Source organism: Eurypyga helias, unplaced genomic scaffold, assembly GCF_000690775.1.
Source record: "Eurypyga helias isolate BGI_N326 unplaced genomic scaffold, ASM69077v1 scaffold4406, whole genome shotgun sequence".
Classification (NCBI taxonomy): Eukaryota; Metazoa; Chordata; class Aves; order Eurypygiformes; family Eurypygidae; genus Eurypyga; species Eurypyga helias.
Genome location: NW_010258394.1, coordinates 42,490 through 64,108, shown reverse-complemented (window position 1 = coordinate 64,108; position 21,619 = coordinate 42,490). Strand labels below are relative to the sequence as shown.

The 21,619-nt window shown below is 51.5% G+C and overlaps 1 protein-coding gene across 1 annotated transcript in view; it reads right to left on the bottom strand.

The window, feature by feature from the left end:
• Positions 1–6,371: 6,371 nt before the first annotated feature.
• The window catches only part of RABL6 (RAB, member RAS oncogene family-like 6), a 57,667-nt gene continuing 42,419 nt past the window's right edge, over positions 6,372–21,619 (bottom strand). Inside the window, exons 11-15 of the mRNA XM_010154295.1 lie at positions 12,124–12,339; positions 10,885–11,227; positions 8,966–9,143; positions 7,184–7,233; positions 6,372–6,569 (exon numbers count right to left, since the gene is read on the bottom strand). Of these exons, the coding sequence (XP_010152597.1) occupies positions 6,372–6,569; positions 7,184–7,233; positions 8,966–9,143; positions 10,885–11,227; positions 12,124–12,339 (985 nt within the window). The remainder of the gene's footprint in view (positions 6,570–7,183; positions 7,234–8,965; positions 9,144–10,884; positions 11,228–12,123; positions 12,340–21,619) is intronic.

Sequence of the window (21,619 nt, the reverse complement as noted above, 5' to 3'; positions counted from 1 at the left end):
GCACCCTACAACTCTCTCTGGGGGTGCTGCTCTCATTTTCCCTGAGCGAGGAGCAAGCTGAGCTGGCTGGCATCAGTGTGATGCCTGGGCTCGGGGCAGGGGGGGGTTTCGCCCCCTTCCAGCTCTGTCCTCATCCCCTCACATCCCAACCCCTTGCTCTGAAACAAGGGAGAAGCCAGGCTCAGGAGGGAGCTGGAGCCTGTCCTGCGCACCCCACGGCTCGGCAGCAGAAGAGGGTGAGCGTGACACCGGTAAAGCAGCTGCTGGCTTTAGGGTCCCTGCCCATAAAGACAGTTGTGGATCCCATGTCCCTATGTGCCCCCTTGGGAATGACGCGTTGGCCCCCAAAGACTGGCACTGGGCATCCATCTGCTGACCCGGGAAGTGCCAGAGGCAAGACAATGCCTCTTTGGAATGCCCTCTCCCCCCACGCTTCCCGTGTTTCCTTGCCAGTGGGATGCAGCAGCAGTGCGCAGTGGGAGCTGTGCCTCGGCAGCCAGGGCAGCCCCAGCGCTGGGCAGGGCTGCAGGAACCCTCCAGCCCGCCCAAGCAACACCACAGGCCACCATCGTCACTCACGATGCCCCAAAGCCGCCGGCCCCCGCAGCGATGCGTGAGCTGACCTCCCCGGTGCTGGGCTCCTGACTCCAACACCGGGCAGTGCTGGAGGCAGCAAGGCCGGGTGGGAGCCCACCACCTCATACCCTTCCACGCAGCTGCCCCCTGCCAACGGCACAAGGAGGGGTGTTTCTCCTACCAGCTCCAGGGAAAAGCCTGCTCTTTTCCCAGCCTGCTGGCTCTTTCCCGCAGCCAGCCTGCCGACACCAGCACCGTCTCCGTCTGCAGCTGCCACCCAGGCCAGGCAGAATTCCCCCATGCCAACACACGCCATCCAGGAGCTGGGAGAGGCACGCAGGAGGGGACACCGGCATCTCCCAGGAGCTTCCTACCACCAGGAGACACGGGGGGGGATGTGTGTGTCCCCTCATCTCACCTCTGTGCTGACGGGAAAGTCACACCACGCTTTGCTCCCTGCCAACAATCTGGAGAGAACTAGGAGTTCTACGGGCTAAGAGGGACTCGCTGCCCACGGCAGCATCCCGCATGCAGATCTGAGCAGAGCACACGCGCACACGGCAACGCTTTACCCGGTATCGGTGCTGTGGTCTCCTCCGGCTGCTCCCTGCCTGAAGCGCACCTGTAGCCAGCTACGCCACGTCTCACCCAACCGGGCTCGGAGCCTATTGGACCCACCGGCTTCAGCCACGACGGCTCTTGGAAGGTGCCGGGGGATTATTTCCCTTGGCTCAGCAACTTCCCTGCGAAGTGGTTGAAAAACGAAGGCTGGATACTCACCGGGAGCTGCCCAAGGGCCTGGAACACGTGTGACATGCCCGAGATGCTGCAGGCTTGTTTTGGAGGCAAACCCCCAAGTTGAAAAGGCTCAACCACTTGCCCTGGTGTCTTTAAGCAGCAGACTGAGCCAACACTGGATTAATTATATTATGCCATGATTGAGACTGTTGCTAGGTTACAGCGCCGGTCCCTAAGCCCATCCTACTGCGGGATTTCCCCAGAATCTCTCAGTTGCCAGCGCAGGGCATCCCAGAGGACAGGCAAGCGCTCTGGTCTCTCCAAGAAGCAGGAGGCTTGGCTGCGGGGAAGCTGCAGGCCGCACACCCCTTACACACCTTGCGGCTGCTCGCAGGGCTGGCCGCCTCCAACAGCGCCCGCAATTCCCCCGCTCATCTTGCGTCCTGCTAAAACCGGAGCTTCAATAACCTCTCCGTGTTCACTGCGGGAGGGAAGGAAGCAAATTCCCACCCCAGGACTTGGCAAGCCAGGGAAAACCTTACGACCTTACAGGAGCAAAAGAAATAGGGTGAAGCTGAACCCCTCAACGGGCAGGATCGCCGCACCCCTTGCATGTGGCCCTTGCCATAAATCAGGGGGAATGAAGGGGTTGCATTCCCCTGGCCCACTGGTGAGCCTGCTGCAAGTGCCCGGCAGGATCCCGCTGGGAAAAGGCCAGCCCCAGCACAGGGTGCAGCAGGAGATGTACTGTGCGGGGATCACGAAGTGCCAGCCCTGGCACCACCTCATCCGGACTAGCACGGCCGCAGGAGATGAATGTGAAGGGAGCGGTGCCAAGGGCGGCTGCTCCCCAGCCGGGACAGCCTGTCAGCAGAGCAGGGACACAAGCCCCGGCCGCTCAGCGAGCAGCACCTGAACAACAGTGCTGGCAAAGGAACAAGTAGGCAGAAACTGGCCAGGAATAAATCTGGATGGCAATTATCCGACAGCTCCCAAGCCTCAGGGCAAAAGACTGATGGACAGCTTCCCGCAGGGATGCCGGAAACTGAGCTGGTTTTGGGGGTGCTGGGAGCTGCAAGGACCGGTCAGTCTGTCCTTGTGCCACCTTCCTACCTGCTATTTTGACAAGGGGGTGGAGGAAACCACAGGTTTCCTTTTGGCAGCGGCTGTGCCAAGCAGGTTGGGGCACATGGCTCAGCAGCAGTGCTAAGCAGCCTGGTTCTCTTGCAGGGATGGGTTCTGTGACAGCCATGAACACAGATTAACACCAGCAAGTGCTTTGGCAAGCAGGGATGGCCACCAGTGCTAAAGAGACTTGGGCCATCAGGAGAAAGGTGCTGCGACCATGCTGCTTTTGCGTAGCAGGGATCCACGGGGGAGGCCATACGAGCCCAGGGGAGCCAGCTCCAGGCCACTCGGCTGCAGGTCAGCTGGGCTCAGCAGCTAAGAGGGCTCCCAGCTGGGGAGCCGCAGGCACGCCGGCACAAAAGGCACGCTGCGAAGCCTGCAGAGATCTGAACGTCAGCCTGCTCTCGGAGTATGGCTTCACCCACGTCTTGTGACCGCAGCTGCATCAAGTCACACACCAGGAGCTGCTAACTGTCACGCTGGATCATCCTGCTCCAGGGATGGGTACAGCCAGGGACACTCCCCAAAATAAAGGCTGGGCGCAGAGCTCCCATTCATGTCTCGGGTTAGCAGCACAGCCCTGGCTGCCCCAGCCAGCACACCACCCATGCAGTCCACAAAGCAGGCACAGCCTCCCGCAGACGAGGGGTAAATGCCCTCTCCTCCTGAGTGTGCTGGACAGCCCTGGTACGGCGCCCGGCAGAGGTCGGGTCAGCAGCGGAGCGATCCAGCTGGGAAGACACAGCAGGTGGGAACAGGGACCTCAGTCACCTCTCATGACTCGTCATGAAGACTCTGGCTTCAAGCTGGCAGAGGAAGCCAAGATGCAATTGTATCACGGCCAAGAGCCCTGCGACGCAACCAGCCAGCACTGTGGAGGCAGGGGAGCGGGCAGCACAGCCCCCCAGGCGTGTGCCTCAGCAGGCCCTGAGGACAGGGCTCCCCTTGCTGCGAGTGGGGACCAGGCCCAGCCGGCAGGCTATAAACCTGCATTTCTTCCTCCTGCTGCTGTAAACCGAGATCTTGTACAGCACCGGCCAGCGTTAACTGCAAGAGACTGCAGCTCCTCCAGCTGCTGGTATTTTTTTGGGATGACTGATAAACCCAAAAGCAAATACACTGGTACCTCCAGAGATGCTCACAGGAACTATTTATATCGATGTGAGGCTGCAGAAGCTTCTCCATAATGGCAGGCATGTATATACACTTTTTATATTTAGCTTATTTGAAGGGCTGGGCATGGAGAGTCCAGCTCAGCCAAGGTCTGTTTCTTTCTCCCCTCTGGCAGTGCTCGCCAGGCTGGATTACACCTCATGCTGTAGCCCTAACCAGCTCAGCAATCCCTGAAAATCGCAGAAGCCTAAGTCTAAAAAGCACCTTTTTCCTGCTCTTCCCTTCCATGCTCCCACTTCCTCCACTGGCTGGGATTTCTCTGACCGTGCTGCCGAAGCCCAAACATGCCACACACCCTCCTGGGTCTTTCGTGTAAGAAAAGAGCGCTCCCGCATCTGCTTTTCTCTTGAAAAGGAGTATTTTGGAACACAATGACTCATCTTTGCTTGTTTTTGTCTCAGCTCCTTATGCTGACAAGTAACACAAGCCACAGGGAGTGTAAAGGCTCCTATGGTAGTCAAATCTGGCCCAGTGAAAGAGAAACCAGTGCCAACATCACTGTTTCCAGGGGACTTGGTGCCGGTACAGCCTCCTGCAAACCGTGAGCTGCGTTCGCGAGGAAGCGGAGCTGAACCGAAATGCCGTCTCCCTTACGCCGCGTGAAAGAACAGCTTGCTCAGGACAGTCCTCAGCTTGGGGGAAAAGAGCTCAGGGTTTTTACATTCAACTTTTTGTTGCCTGATTTTTCATTTAGCACCCCATTCCACAACGTGTAAGAACGCAGCTGCGTGAGGAAGGGGCACGCGAGGTGCCCGTCTGCGAAAGAGTCCTGGAGGGACACGCCGGTCCTGAGCCCAGGCAGACACGCTTGTGGTGGAGAAGAAGATGTGCAGAGACAGTTGTACAACAGAGCTTTATAGTCAGAATGGATTGTACCAGGCTTTTTTTGACGCAAAATGGAACATGACCCAAAATATTCACAGAACAGAAGTGCTTTCAGGAAGGCAGCCAACCGAAGCTCCAACGCCTGCCTGCCTGTTCACAAGAGAGGCCGCAAACCGCTGGCGTCCCAATCCACCTTTTCCTCCCCAGATGTGCAAAGTTTGAACTGTCCCATGCAATTTCCCTCCAGTGTCACGTGAAATGTAGTAATCTCAGAGAAGTAGGCAAATGCTAATGGCAAACAGACCTGAACAACATACTGCTCATGCAGCAAAAATCAGTTTGTTTTATAGGGGAACAGTTACAAGTTCATTTTGGGGGTTGAGGGAAAGAAAAAGAAAAATGGAGCAAGGAAGTGCCTGCTGTTCAAGACAAGTCTGGAGTGGATAACAGATCAGAAGAACACCTTGTTTTATAAGGATGTAGAAGGAAACCCCAGCTTGGATTTCATGGTTAACATTTTACAACAAAATGGGAGAGGGAGAACAAAACCAAACCTCAAATCAACCTGCAAGCAACAGGGTAATGTAACGCACAGATCCTTGAGGGAGCTTCACCGTCTGAGCTGCGAAAGGGACACCAGAACCAAAACTGAAGGTGGAACAGAGAATTAACAAGCTCCATCGAACGCAGGGGCTGCTCACGGAGACACAGGCAAGTACGAAGGGCCGGCCTGCAGTGCCCATCCAACAGCAACCAACGCTGCTGGGCAGGCGCCCATCCACGGGTCAAAGTTCAAAAGCAAAAAATTAAAAGGCTTCCCAAACTCACGGGATAGGAGGAGGCTCCCCACTCAGGGCAGGGGAAGGCAGCACGCTGGCTGCTGGAGGCTCGGCCCAGCAAACGCAGCCACAGCATCGCCAGAAGCTGGACTGGGAAGGATGCCGTCTGAGCTACGGTGCTCGTCCCTCTCAGTGCAGAGAGGCAGCCCGTGTTTTACAGCGTGACTGTTAAATGCCTGAGAAGCAAATGCCTTGCCATGCTAACATTTCCCTGGAGACAGTTGTGAAGCTCTGGATATCTTCATTTCCACGAGTCATGTCCCTGAGAGGTACCGATAGGGGGAAATCTCATATATGCAAATTCAAGGGTGGGAAATGCAGAAAAGCACTGATTCTTCTCTCTTTCAGGTTAGCTTTGCACTTTGCATTGTTTTCCCAAACTGCATAGCAGCTTACATGTAGTGTCTGAGACACTGGGGCCATGGAATGAAGCCATGGGGCCTCATGAATTCCAACAGCAGCACCAGTGAGTGCTAATTAAGCTGCTGTGCAGAAAGGTCCTGTTCAAAGGACTCCAAAATCATACGCACTCTCTCACTCTGGCCCTGCGGCTGCTGTACCATCGCGTGACCTGCCGATTTAAAGCTCAACAGCTGGGTGACAAATGGCCAATACCACCTTTCTCATTAAAAAAAATGGGAAGGGTAAAAAGACTTGAGACAGGCGAGCATGATGCGGCCATGCGGCATGTTTTCTTGCACTCCTCTTAACAAGACAGGAATTTCAGGTGTTCAGGAGTGGAATATAGCAGGGGTGGAGCAGGAGGCAGGTCCCCTTTGCCTCCCACACCCTGCCAGCGACCCGACGGGGAATCTCTGGAAGGAGGAAAAACAACAGCCTGGAAGCGGGCCTGGGAACCATACCCTGAACCTTCCCCTTACTCAAGCACATCTCAGCTGGAGTTTCATTGTGTAACGAACGCACTAGAACAGCACGCACAGATGTAAAGCTTTTGTTTTGCTAGGTCTGTTTTGAGAGAATATACTGCAAATGGCCAAAGCTTTACACATCTGCACCTGTCCTGGTGTGACTCGTAAGAAAAGATGGAGACAGCCACGACAGAAGAGTCTGCTGCACGTACATGCGGTCAGCCTACAGCTCCTCATAGTCCCCACCTCCTCGTGGCTTGCTCATGCTGGCTCCTCCTCCTCCGAGAAAAGCCTCAAGTTCATCTATCTCATTGTTTTTCTCCTTGCTCTTCTTTTTCTTTTTCTTTTTCTCCTCTTTACTCTCCTCCTTCTCTTTGCTCTTCTTGTGTTTGCTCTTCTTTTTCACAGCCTTCTCCTCTTCCTGCAAAATGAGAAAATTGTTATTGGTAAGTCCTCTGAGCATGCCAGTAGCCCAGCACACGCTGCCCTGAAACCTGGCTCTGATGGGAACCTGACTTAGGGTGAAGCATCTACTAAGGCTGGCTTGGAGTTAATTCGAGAAGATCCTTCTGCAAGTTTGGACAGAAAGGAAAGACCATCTGGTTTATACGCAGTAGTAGTCCGTTGCGCAGTTTGTGCCCAACAATACCCCAGTACTGGGCAGGCAGAAATGTCAAAGACAAAGCCTCCCACAGACTTCCCTCGTTGCCTGTGAGATGAGGTCTGCTGGGGACCCCCCTCTGCTTGGGAGTAGTCACGGTGCTCTCAACACTCAGCCCAGCACCGATGCGCTTCTCTATTTAATCCTGTATTTTACAAACTCACACACTGCCTTTTCAAAATTCAACTGTTCTAAAAGCTTGCTTTTAAGCTGCCCAGCAGTTAAGGGTGTGTAGAGCCTGGGAGGCACAGATCCAGAGAATGGAAGGAAGTCCAGGAAGTCCACCAGGTACACAGGGTACCCTGTAGAAAGTCACCCCTCTCCTTGGCTGGTAGATAATATGGCAGGTCAGCTCTGAGGAATTAAAATAGTACCTCTTTGCTTTTCTTTTTCTTCTTCTTTTTATCCTTGGAAGGTTGTTTATCTGTTCAAACAAAAAACAGCATTGTTTTTAATCAATTTAAACCATAAGAGATGCAGTTCTGCCCTGCGCCTCTCTGTGCTGGAGCCATGTGCAAAGGCAATCCCAACTCCTCAGGACAAACTGTGCCCCTATAGAAACCAGCATAGGCCCCAGCAGTCACACCCTAATTTAACCAGACACATCTAGTTTAATTTGGAGCATTATATTATCTGTATTATTCTGCTATGAACACTGACCTGGATGCTCACTGTATCGCAGCTGCTACGAAACAGAGAGCAGCTCTACAAACTGGTCCAAAGGCCAAACTGGGGACCAGATCCTTATTCCCAGAACTGAAGAACAGCTGCTGGGAACAATTTCCCCCTGACCACTAAAAATTCGAAGGCAGACAGAAATCCCAGCAGGCATGGTTTGTGCTTCTGTGAGTCGAGCTAGCCATGGAATGCCCATGCAGGACCTGGCGTCAGCAGATGGGAGCAGCCCAGCAGGCAGCACGTGCTGTTGTTCAACTGGGTATGGAAGTGATAACCCCAGGAGGCCAAAGCATCAGTGCTGCAGTCCTGCTCCACAGCGGTGGCTGCTGTCACGCTGTCAAATGAGTCCCAGAGTCCATCACTGTCATATCATTTGCCCCAGGTTACTGTTGTTGATGACCTGGCTGCTAACTGGACTGCTGAACGTCCACTGCCTTTGCACAGAAACTCCTTGAGCAGAAGAGGATCTACTTGGCTGTTTCACAGGAGGGTTTATAACCGCACCACGTTTCATGTGCGGTATTTGATTGCCAATCTTACCCACACATTCTTTTCCTTGGTTGATCTGTAAATGCAAGTCAGCCACGGAAAAGTCTTCTTGCTGGTCAAGCTCCAACTGACTGACTACCAAGACATGTTTTTATATTTATCCCAGAAAGAGGAGATGGGAGGAACCCACACTGAATTATTAAAGGTACTAAACGGAAGTTAAATTATTGACCTGGACCTCTGCAGATGCACTTCTAGCTATTTGAAGCTGAGCTGTTCAGCAACGCAAAGTGACAAGCTGATGAAGCCACGCAGCCTGTGACACCTTGCTTACACTTTTGGAATAGCTCTTCAGAGATCTCTCTCTGGTGTTGCTTACAGCTTTTTCTCCTCCTGAGCCTTTAACTTCTCATCTTTGGTGGTTACATCAGGGGCAGATCTATAGGAAGCTGCTTTGCAGTAATGCCAAGATAGCAGAAATTATTTGTGGGAGTAGGATTTGTTCCCTCAGGGGATGGAGGGGAAAAAGCAAAAGCCTAAGGAATGCTTAGGTTGTGATCAGAACCCCACCCCATCCTTGCCCAAAACAGAAGAGAGAATTGGCAAGGTATGTGGGACCATTTTGCTCAAAGTCATCCAAGTTCTCGAAGGGGTGGACACTGCAGTGCTAAGCACCACTTCCCAGGCATGCAAGGCTAAGCAGGAAGCCTTACCCAGAAGCAGCTTGTGAAAGATGTGCTCCTGCTTCCAGCTGGGACAGAAGTAATACATGGCTGATGACACGGATGAGCCCAGCTCCCCCCACCCCGGGGAAAAACTTAGTGTTATTTATGCTGTGTTAAAGCACACTAAAGACTCACACAGGGCACTGCCTGTAGTTACGGGGCATTTTATTAAGTGCAAATCAGTTTGCTTACACCCTGGAACCATTTTGGAAAAAAAAGGAGGCCTGACAAACAAAATCAGCAAGAGTGGAAATATGGTGTGACCTTTACCTTCCTCACTGCTCTCCTTGGGACCAGTTTCTTCCAAACCCAAACCGAAGAGATCGGAGTCATTTTTCAGTTTGAAGGAGTGGACTGTTGATTTCACAGGCTGGGGTGGCTTTGCCAACGAGGTATCGTCATCAGATATTTCAGAGAGATCTTCCCGGACAGGGAATTCATCCTAGAGACAAGAAAAGGCAGACAACACAGACAAACCTTTCAACCAAAATCTCTAAGCATTTTGTATACAAAGACAGCAGATGCCAGCAGGTAGGGAGGAGGTAAGGCAATCACGGAGCTGTTATTGCCTGGAAATCAATGCCCTTGATCTTACAAGCTCCATCATTTTCCTTCCTTGGTAAAATGTCTCAGCAGCACTGGTACTGGAAAGTGTGCTCTGATAACTTCACATTCATGCTAACAGAATCAAATTTCTGATTTCAAGGGATTAAACGAGACCTTCAACTATATTAGCTCAGCAGCATCAGCCTTTAGAGAGGCACCACTGTTTTAAGGAAAATCAAACCTGGCTGAAAATTCATCTCCAGACCTGACAGACAAAACCTTTTTCCTGTGTAGCTCTGTGGGGTCTCACATACCAGAGGCAATGTGCAGTGGGGCCAAGGAAGTGCTCTGTGTGTGCAGAGTATCTCCCCTCATCGGGTCAAAGGAAATGTGCTTCCAGGGCAAATTTGCCCCTTCAGTGTGGGCTAAAAACCAGGATGTGGCAGAGACTGGACATCACCCCAAAATCCTCTGTCTCTGCATGACGGGAATGGAAATTAAGTTTAATGCTCTTTTGATACCTGCCAACTGTTCCTCTTCAGAGTTCGTTAACCACCCTTCACATCTTCCACACTGACCAGAGACAGCCTTGCTCTGCTGCTGACACAGGCAATGCCCCCTCCTCCTTGCTAACGATAGTGCTTTTACTGCTTTGCCTGACTGGTAAAGCTTGAACTTGAAAAGCATTCCCAAGCTGTGGAGCATCTCCCAGACCCTGCCTGAGCGGTAAGCTCCCTCACAAACCCCATTCTCAACATGGGATGTCAGGAGAAAGAAACTTGTTGCAAATACTTTTGCTTTTGTATTAAAGTGCAAGGAAAAGTGGGTACTGAAACTGCTCAATAAATGTAAAATTCCTTAATGAACAGCATGACACACAGGCAAGGCCAAAGAAATTGGGATAACTGTCCTTTCTGCAGGATTCTGGAATGACACATAAACCACCCCTGAATACCAGCTAACCCAGACACCAGGAGTACCCCTGAACAGCAACCGCTCATCCCATATCACGGTTAGCAGACTGCTCCACTGGCTGCGAGCGCAGATCACTGACATCGGGGATATCTAGAGCCACAGCAGCAGGTTCCCGACAGCCCAGAGAAGATGCTCGTGTTCTCCATCTGTCACGCGGGATGGGTGCAGAGGGGCCTGCCGCTGCCCACGCCTTCAGCATCACGCAGATGTTGCAGCCAACCTGGACACTGGCAAGTCCTTCTCAGGCAGATTTTCCTATCTCAGGCACATTTTGTTATGGCCTTTTGATTGCTGGATTGACTGTAGGGAGCTCACTTGTTTCCTCTCTCTGGCATGCACACACTTCTACATATACTTGGGTGAAAAGCCATTAGATTTGTACTTCATACCTTCCACACAACTGGACTGACTGTGCTCTGGACTTACTGAGACTAAACAGCACATTAAAACCTGTAAGCACAACCTCTGTTGCTGTGTGCCTTCAGCAATCAGTGCATTAGTGGGTTTGTGCTTCTATCAGTCTCTTCAGGTTGCTTAGCACCTGACTTGCTGGGCCTGCCACTGAGAGATGGGGGAGCAGATGAAAGCTCTGCCAGTGAGATACCTCAACACTTCAAGCTCAGCTCCGCAGCAGCGCACAGCGATTCATGCACATTATTTACCATCTTCTTCTTCTGGCTGTCAGAATCCTCGCTTTCGAAGTCTGGGTCATCCATAACGAATGAGAGCATCTGAGTAGCTATTGGTCCCTCCTGGTCACTGTCAGACTCCTCGGGCTTTTCCTCTCTGACCACTCTCTGCTTGAGCGCATGTCCTTTGCTCTGGGCAACGGCCTTTGGGGCCTGGACTGCTGCTGGAGCGGCAGCGGCTGGCAGGCTAGCGTTCACCTTGCTGCTGCTGGTTCTTTCGGGCCCAGAACGTGGAGGTAAACTGTCAGGAGGCTTGGGGTCAGTTGCTTTGGTCAAAATTGTTTCACTCTGTGGTTTCAGAGAATTTCTGGAAGACCTGAGAAGAAGGAAACAAATTGTCAGAGCTGTCCACATTCCCACTCCCTGAAGCAATGCACGAACACCAATTAGTAGCAGAGCCTGCCTTAAGGCTGCAGCGTGCATCTCAGCAGGAGAGGCAGTTCATCCTGGGGGGTGTGTCCCCACGTGCCACTCCGGGGCTGAAGACTGCCCTCCTCCCTGAGGGGGCTCAGGCACGGACTACCACCCACCAGCACAGGGCCTACAAGGAAGCTGGGAGGGGACTTTTTACAAGGGCCTGTAGTGACAGGACAAGGCGTAACGGGTTTAAATTGAAAGTGGGGAGGTTTAGATTAGATATCAGGAAGAAGTTCTTCACAGAGAGGGTGGTGAAGCACTGGAACAGGTTGCCCAGAGAAGCCCCCTCCCTGGGAGTGTCCAAGGCCAGGCTGGATGAGGCTTGGAGTAACCTGGTCTAGTGGAAGGTGTCCCTGCCCATGGCAGGGGGGTTGGAACTGGATGAGCTGTAAGGGCCCTTCCAACCCAAACCATTCTATGATTCTACAATTCTATGAATGACCTCTGGCCCCCTCACCACAAGACTTGACTCCCCTGTGCTTCTCACACCGCTACGAACAGTCGCTCAGGAGCTCAGCTACAGTCGCTTGTTCAAATTGAGAAAAAGGCTGGGCCGTTCCCAAGCAGAAACACACGGGCAGCCACAGGAGCAGAGTGCTCAAAGGCACGCAGCCTGCGTGCTGCGCAGGAAACACTGCACAGAGCAGTCACACCTGGTAAACACCGCCCCAGCCTGGAGCCGAAGGAAGAGGCTGACACACCAAGATTGCCCAGAGGCTGCACAGAAGTCAGTGGCAGGACTGAGAAGAAGTCCATGCTTGCTGGCACAACCCCACAGTGTGCTGTGCTTCATACCTTTTTTTTTCCTGCTCTGTGCCGATGTCTTCATTGGGTATGAGTACGACCTTAGAGTCCTTCACCTCCTCTTCTTCCTCTTCACTGGAGAGGGTGACGTTCTTGCTGGGCACCCGTTCTGCTGCCAGCATGGGTCTGCTGGGAATTTTGTCATCCAGATCCAGGTCATCTTGGAAACCTGCCACCATGGGGTTCCCCCTGGGCGCCTCTCCATCGCTGCAAGACAATGGTCAGACCCAGCACCCCCAGGATATGCTAGGACAGACATGCCTCCTCCTCTTGAAAGCAGACTGTTGCTTGCCTGGCCTTTCCACTCAAGTTCAAGGGCAACGTCCCTCAGCTCAGGGCAGCCACGCTGCCAGACCTGCCACGCAGTGCCCAGCCACTACCCGTACAGGCTGGACCTGTGGGCTGCAGGGGTGGCACAAGCCCTGCACACAACGGGCCACAGAAGGATGTGGCGCACAGTGGCTGTGACTGCTCAAGTCGAAAATAAGTGGCTGGAAAAGGTGAGCCTCAGTGCTCACCTGCTCAGAGCAGCCTGTTGCTTCAGCTCTATCAAAACAGCTCTGGTCCAACATGCAAGGATCAGCCAATTAAGCTATGGGAATTGCCTCCCTTAATTCTCACATCCTGTAATTAAAACTGACCATATACTGCCAATACTGTGGGAATTCACTTGTAGCTATTAGCTTCCTGGAATAACTTCTATTTCTCTGGTGCTCCCTCAAGCAGGCAGCAGACCCCATAACCACCCTCTAACATTCCCCAAATTAACTTAACCTAAGGACACACTTTTAGAGCTAGGGGTCTGTCAGACCCCCTGGATGTACCACAGTTATGTGTTCAGAGACATCTTGACAGATTTCACAGCTGAAAGTACCAGCTGAGGATTCTTGTGTGAATGATCTCAGGACTCGACCATTTTAATACCTTCTGAAGGATTTGTTCATGTTGGGAATTTACATATTTCCCCAGTCTCGGCTGACGAGCCTTTGCATTACCGTTCCTCATTCTGTTTGCTTTATCTGCAACAGATACCCAGTTCCTTGTTAACCCACATCACACAATATTCACTGTCCTTTTAATGACTTGAGAGGGATCGTACAAACATACCCCTCATTTTTACGCAGAGACAAAAAAGAGGAGTATAGCTTGGAACAGATTAGATTTTAGAGGCACAAATGGAATCACAAAACCTTAAAATCCTTAATCTGGAAGAAGGTGGTGTTCCCAGTTACTAGCACATTGCCAGCACCGGAAGAGACAGTGGCGGATGGTGTGCTGATGGGATGGGAAATCCTGAGACCCTAACAAAGCCCAGCTGATTGTACTACTCACTCTGGCTCTTAAGGTGAGTTACTGGTTTACAAATTAAAGCATTAATACATCTGCCAACAGATAATGGAGTTATTTGTGACACACAGGATGCCACGCTTACCCCAATGGGTGCAGCATGCGGAGAGCGATTACAATCAATGCTGGTTGCAGTGCTAAGATCAGTGTCAACATCCAGTCCCTCTCTGTGCCTTTTGTGTGGATCCCTCTGCTTCCAGGACTCACAGAACAGCTCCCAGCTAAGCATAGGCAGGCTGCTGAAGAGCCCCTTCATCACTAACACTGTTGCTCTCATACCGAGCCAGAAAGGAGGCACATAGCCTGTCCCACACAAAGGAGAAGAAAATTGGTGCCGAAAACAGCTTCCAAGGCTGGAGGAATTACAAGAGAGTGATTTCTGAGGTCTGCAAAGCACTGGCAGGGTTTCCTCTTGAAATGAACTAAAAAGAAAATGGATTTGCTTCCTAAAAATGGCAGAATATTATTCTGCAGTAGTGACACTGCATTTAAGACATCACTGCTCTATTAAGCACGGGGACTCTTCAGAGTTGTCCTTCTACCACACACCATACGAGACTTGCAGCCTTTAAAGCGTTCCCAGTCTGAACAGACCATCCACGTGTGTACACACACCCGCACAAAGTGGGTCATCTCCCTTTGCGGTGAATACACTGCCTCCATCTATAACTTTCACACAAATCACTGAGCGACAGCTTAAGAGGAAAGCAATGGAGTGAATACTCATCAGGAAAATCACTGCTGCAGTATAAACAAGGTCTGACAATGCAAAATTAGTATCAGCTTGTGGTCCTGAGGTTCCAGCTGGAAGGAATTCAGAGCATGCAAAACCAAGCACATTGCACCACTCTCTCCAACGCTTGACGCACTGCCAAGCCTGCGTTAGTGTTGAGCCAACATGTTTGCAGGCGCAGGTACCCACCAAAAATGACTACGCTCGCTGAGGTCTGCATCTGAACTACTGATCAGAGAGCACGCCGGGGTTTCCTCAGTGAGCCCTCTGCCATGTACACAGAACGGCTGCTGGTGATGAAACAAGTCCTGCTGCAACCTGCGCACACGGCCTCAAACCTGGATTGACCATGTTCCACCAACCCTGCCGTGCAGCCAGCGGAGCCAGCCCCACTGGCAGCCACCAGAATCCTCTTGCCACATCAGTTTTTGGGGCTAGAGAAAGAGAAAAAACCCAAGCTCTAGTACAGCAGATTAGCCGAAGGAATCACTTGCCACAGGACGAGCCTATGTGACTATATTTTAGGAGATGGGGGTCTTCTAGTGTGAAGCAAACAGTGTCCTCAGCTTCCTTCCTTTGGTCTAGTGCAGCTGGGAACCACTGTGTACATAACAGATGTCATAAAAGCAAAGACCTTCAAATGTAAGGACAAGGAAATCTAGCCAGTGTTGAAGGTAGATGTCTAGCGATGCTGAGAAGACAGAACAGGAACAGTGTTAGGTATAGCATAAGCTCGATCTCAGACGCCCACAGCCCACCCACGGACCTAGGCCAGCCTGACCCGGCAGGAGGGAAGCAGGGAGCCCCTCTGGAGCCAGATTAGTTCTGCCGGCACAGTCACTTACACTGGCTCAGGGCATCAAGCTGAAGAGAAGCAATTTAAATTCTGAAACAGCAAACTGGGAGACTGAACTGCCTCCCTAATTAACCAGTAAGGAAACTGATCTGGGGAATTCTCTTTATTGCAAGCTGGAGAACCATAACGCACCATTAAACAAAACCCAGGACTCCATTAACCTCTGTAGATCTGTGCTGGAATTTAGTTACAACAACAGCAAGAGGCATCAGTAAGCGCTGAAAGTCTCCGCAGCTCTCTGATCTTTGGGCAAGAGCAGCCTTGTTCCACAGGCAGGAGCGCATCCCGCACTGCTGGCGCGCTGCAGAAAAACAAGGTGGTGTTGTCTTACGTTACTTCTCCGTGTCAACCCTCGCTCCATTGTCCAAAGACATTATGGAGTGGGGAATGGGAGAAGTTCACAGGGCATGACTGAAAAAACCCAAGAATTCCCGACATCACTAAAACACACAAGAAATACCAGAATTTGCAACCTCTTTCTGAAGCTCAGAGAAGAAAAGGAAACAAGTCCTTACAAATGGAAGCAAATACATCCCTCAGTTCAGGAAGCAGTTTAATTCCACAGAACAACATCCTGCTTCCAACAATGAGAACAAGACCATTCCCTCTTCCCCAAGGAGTTGTTCTCTGTGTGAGATAGCAGCTGGAGCGCATGAAGCTCTGCCTGGGGATGGGTGAGGAGCCAACTGAGAGCTTAGGGATGAGGGTTCAAGAGAGGACAAGGGGACACTGCAGTGGGTGTCTGCTTCAGGCTACCTGACCAGGAAACAAGTGGATCAGGCCCTCTAGAGGAAGACTGGAGCAGCCTCATGGTCACAGGGCCTGGTCTTCATGGAATTCAACCACCCCCATATCTGCCAGAGGGACAAGACAGCAAGACGTAATCAATCTGGGAGGTTCCTGGAGTACACTGATAATAACCTCCTCCTCCGAGAGGAAGCCAACCAGGAGAGGTGCTCCCCTGGACCTCATACCCACAAAAAATGAGGGGCTTGTTGGGAAGGTGAAGGTCAAGGGCAGCCTTCATGGAGTTCAGGATTGTGAGGGCAGGGAGGAGGGTAAAAAGCAAGCGGGACTTCAGGAGAGCAGACTATGGCCTCTTCAAAAATTTGTCTGGAAGAGTCCTGTGAGATAAGGCCCTAGAGAGAAGAAGGGCCCAAGAAAGCTGGCTAATATTCAAGGATCACCTCTCCAAGCTCAACTGCGGTCTATCCAGCATGCAAGGACTCAGGCAAAAATGCTAGGAGGCCTGCGTGGATGAACAAGCAGCTCCTGGACAAACTCAAGTACAAAAGGGAAGCTGAGAGCGGTTGGATGGGTAACCTGGGAGGAATACAGAGACAGTGTCTGAGCATCCAGGGATGAAATCATAAAAGCTAAAGCCCAAAGGGAATTGAATCTGGCCAGAGATGCCAAGGACAAGAAAGGCTTCTATAAGTACCCACGTGATGAAAGGAAGACTAGGGAAATGTGAGCACACAGTGAGAAGGGGGACCTGGTTACACAGGCCATGGAAAATGCTGAAGCACTGAGTGCCTTCTTCATCTCAGTCTTTACTAGAAGGACCGGTCTTCAGGAATCTCAGGTCCCAGAGACCAGGGGGATAACGTGGAACAAGGAAGATGCACCTTTGGTGGAAGAAGTGTGGAAGCGTGGCCAGCAGGTCCAGGGATGTGATTCTCCCCCTGTACTCGGCACTGGTGAGGCCGCACCTCGAGTGCTGTGTTCAGTTTTGGGCCCCTCACTACAAGAAAGACATTGAGGTCCTGGAGCGTGTCCAGAGAAGGGCCACAAAACTGGTGAAGGGTCTGGAGAATATGTCTTATAAGGAGCGACTGAGGGAACTGGGCTTGTTTAGCCTTGAGAAGAGGAGGCTGAGAGGAGACCTGATCACTGCCTACAACTCCCTGAAAGGAGGTTGTGGAGAAGTGGGTGTTGGTCTCTTCTCCCTAATGACAGATGATCGGACGAGGGGGAATGGACTCAAGCTGCGCCAGGGGAGGCTTAGATTGGATGTAAGGAGGAAGTTCTTCACCGAAAGGGTTATCACGCACTGGAACAGGCTGCCCAGGGAGGTGGTGGAGTCACCATCCCTGGATGTGTTTAAGAGACGGGTGGATGAGGTGCTGAGAGATATGGGTTAGTGGTGGACAGATACGGTTGGACTGGATGATCTCTAAGGGCTTTTCCAACCTAGGGATTCTATGATTCTAAGAGGATCAGGTCAGGAATCCTGGACACAGCAAAACTGGACACATATAAGTCCACGGGCCCTGATGGGATGCACCCACGAGTGCTGAGGGAGCTGGCAGATGTCACTGCCAGGCCACTGTTGATAATCTTCGATCAGTCATGGTGATTGGGAGAAGTGCCTGAAGACTTTCCTGAGGAGAAAAGCAAATGCCATCCCTATCTTCAAGAAGGGCAAGAAGGAGGACCCAGAGAACTACAGCCCAGTCAGCCCCACCTTGATCCCTGAGAAAGTGATGGAGCAGCTAAATCCTGCGAACTATTTCTAGGCACACAAATGTCAAGAGCAGTCTGTATGGATTTACCCAGGGCAAGGCATGCTTGATCAACTTGCTAAGAGTCTATGATGCCGAAACTGGCCTGGGAGATGAGGGGGGAGCAGTGACACCTGGCCTTTAGTGAGGTCTCTGACACTGTCTCCCATAAGATCCTTGTAGGGAAGCTGTTGATGTACAGGCTGGATGAGCAGACGATGCGCTGGACCAAAACCTGTCTGAATGGCTGGGCCCAGAGGGTGAACAGTGGCACTGTGGTCTAGTTGGAGAGCAGTAACCAGTGGTGTACCCTGGGGATCAGTACGGGGCCTGGTCCTGTTTATCATCTTCATTCATGATCTGGACGATGGGGCAGGGTGTACCCTCAGCAAGTTTGCGGATGACACCACACTGGGAGAGCGACCGATGCGCCGGGGAACATGCTGCCGCCTGAGGGACCTCATCAGCTGGAGAAATGGGCTGACAGGAGCCTCCTGAAGCTCAACCAGGGGAAGTGCAAAGTCCTGAACTTGGGGAGGAAGAATCCCGTGTGTCAGTACATGCTCCCCCACCCAGCTGGGGAGCAGTTCTGCTGCAAAGAAGGTTGATGGTGTCCTGGGCTACACGAGGCAAAGCATTACCAGTGGTTGAGGGAGGGGACCCTTCCCCTCTGCTCAGCACTGGTGAGGCCACCCCTGGGATGCTGTGTCCAGCACCGGGAGCTACTCAGTACAGGACAGACATGGCTGTACCGGAGAGAGGCCAACCAAGGGCAACCAAGCTGATGGAGCAAGTGGAGCACCTCTCACATGAGGAAAGGCTCTCACACATGAGAGCTGGGACTGCTTAGCCTAGGGAAGAGAAGGCTTGGGGGGACCTTATCACTGTATTTAAATACCCAAAGGAGGGTGCAAAGATGGAGTCAGACTTTTCAGTGCTGCCCAACGACAGGACAAGAGGCAAGGGGCACACACTGAAACACAGGAGGTTCCCTATGAACACCAAGAAACACTTTTTCCACCCTGAGGGTGACTGAGCAGTGGCACAGCTTGCCAGAGATTGTGGAGTCTCCATCCATGGAGATATTCAAAAGGATCTGGACATAGTCCTGGGCACCCAGCACTGGGTGGCCCTGGCTGGGCAGGGGGGCGTTGGACTAGATGCCCTCCAACCTCAGCCATGTGGTGACCCTCTGAAGGTATCTCTGCTTCACATGTGAAATGCACTGTGCACTAAGGCATTCTCACAGGAGGTAACTGCAAGACTCTTGACATGGACAGTCAGGCAATTCCTCTTATTTGGGTATGAGAAGTAACTTTACAAATTCTCAACACACAGCCTTCTGCCACATCTTCAATGGCTTTTTGCTTTCAGAGCTTACACTTGATTGCAGCACACCCAGAAGAAATGCTGGCAAGCTCTGTAAGCCTAACACTCAGATATCTGCTTAAAAATGTTCAGGGGACCTGAACCTGTCCCTAGTATGTTCTCAGGCTTTGATCCTCACAGAGATGCAAGGGGAAAACAGCTTCCAGTACTTCCTTCTTTAAAACCAATAAAATCTCCATTAGGTCTGAGTGGTTTCACAGGAGATCTTTTGTTCTTTCGGTCAGAGATAAATTCCTGCAGTGGTAGATTTTGTTGCAACTACAACAACCCACTCACTGCAGTAGAAGCTGATTATTTGGGACGGTGCTTACAGAAGTCTTATGTTGCTCAGGGCATCATGGGGTTGCATTTGGCATCCTGAAGGAAAGCAATTGTTGCAGGGGATGGGCAGAACCACATCTACATCTCTGAGTTTCTGCACATCTGGCTTGTTGTGGTAGGCCCTTTTTGGCAAGAAACAGAAGGTAAAATTGCCAGGCCACTGAGAAAACTGTGTGAACTACATAGGAAACCAGAGCAAGACATGGATACCAAGCTGCAGAGAAATAATGAGCAGCTGAATTTGCAGGGATGCGCTGCAAGATATTCACCTATGAAAAGAGAGCGTTGTAACTGCAGCTGGGTAGCACCGTCATCAAAGGATGAAGCTGTGTCCTCTCTGTGAAAGCCCAAAGGTGTCTCCCTGTCTGCCCCTACCAGCTCATTGGCTCTCATGCTTCTCTCTCTCTCTCTCTTTCTTTAATCCATGTGTCTGCCATCGCAAGGGATGATGATCCAGGCTGACCTGCAGGAGACAGGCATCAAGCCTCAACACAGCATTGATTTAAAGTTGTTGTGGTTCAACTAGAGAACACTGAATCACGACACAGATGTCAGAAGACACAGAATCCACCACACTCACAGATGTGCTGTATCAGCATTTAATTACTCTCCTGATTAATGTAGTGTTGATGACAAGAGGCAGCAAAGACTATTTTAAGCAGAGGGATGCAGAATCTGAGTATGCTCAGGCCACCTCTTAAGTGATGGTCTGTGCTTTCAGACAGCTCGCTGCACATCCTCTGTCTGAGCAGCTCAGTAAACACAACCCCTTTTCCCTTTTTTTGGTTAAAAAACATCAAAGCCAGGAAAAGAACACAACCCCTTTTCCCTTTTTTTGGTTAAAAAACATCAAAGCCAGGAAAAGAAAAAAAAGAGGACCCCCCCCCAAAAAACCAATAAATAAAAATCCCCCCAAAAACCCTCCCCAGCCTACAGCATAACCACAGCTCTCTGCCATTTGGAGGACAGAACTGTAGAATCACACAATAGTTTGGGCTGGAATGAACCTTTAAAGGCCACCCAGTCCAACCCCCCTGCAGTGAGCAGGGACACCTTCAAGCAGATCAGGTTACTCAGAGCCCCGTGCAGCCTGGCCTTGAATGTTTCCAGGGATGGGGCTTCTACCACCTCTCTGGGCAGCCTGTGCCAGGGTTTCACCACCCTCATTGTAAAAAACTTCTTCCTAGTATCCAGTCTGAATCTCTCACCTTTTAGCTTAAAACCATTACCCCTTGTCCTGTCGCTAAGGGCCCTGCTAAAAAAATCTGTCCCCAACCTTCTTATAAGCCTCCCTTAAGTATTGAAAGGCCACCATAAGGTCTCCCCGGCGCCTTGCTGAACATCCCCAACTCTCTCAGCCTGTCCCCATGGCAGAGGGGCTCCAGCCCTCGGAGAATCTCTGTGGCCTCCTCTGGACTCGCTCCAACAGCTCCGTGTCCTCCTTATGTTGGGGGCCCCACAGCTGGAGGCAGAACTGAAGGTGAGGGTCTCACCAAAGCGGAGTAGAGGGGTCAGAATCCTCTCCCTTGTCCCTTCATCCATCAGCACCCCCAAGTCCTTCTCAGCAGGGCTGCTCTCAATCCCTTCACCACCAGACTGTATTGGTGCTGGTGGTTGCCCCTACCCAGGTGCAGGACTCTGCACTTGGCCTTTTTGAACCTCAGAAGGTTCCCAAGGGCCCAGTTCTTGCACTTGTTCAGGTCCCTCTGGATGGCATCCTGTCCCTCAGGCGTGTCACTGCACCACTCAGCCTGGGGTCATCGGCAAACTTGCTGAGAGTGCACTCAATCCCACTGTCTGAATGGCCAGTACTGATCCCAGCAGAGCCCCCCAAGGACACCACTGATCTCCATATGGACATTGAGCCATTGACCACTACTCTCTGGACGTAACCATCCAGCCAATTCCTTATCCATCGAACAGTCCATCCATCAAATTCCTCTCTCTCTAATTCAGAGAGAGAAAATGCTAGGAAGGAACATTAGAAATGGAGAGAGAAAGAGAAAGGCACCCCCTAAGACTTTTCTGGAATCTGCAGTGACACTCCCAAGGGAGCACAACCCTCTCCATCCTTCCTTTCAGAATCCCACTGAGCCACGGAGTGCCCCAAATGTCCTTCAACAAACACAGCCCGCATTATAATGCCTCAGGAATGCAGTACCAGGCCACAAAGGAGCTTGGCCATGCTTTGGGCCTCTCTAGTGGGAAAATATTAATTAGGCAAAACATAATACCCCTGCTAAGTGCACTGTGTTCCAGAAGGAAAATATCTCAAACGTTTCAGCACATTTGGTCAGAAGAAAAATCCCCTCCTGAACCAAAGCAACCCAGTGGCCT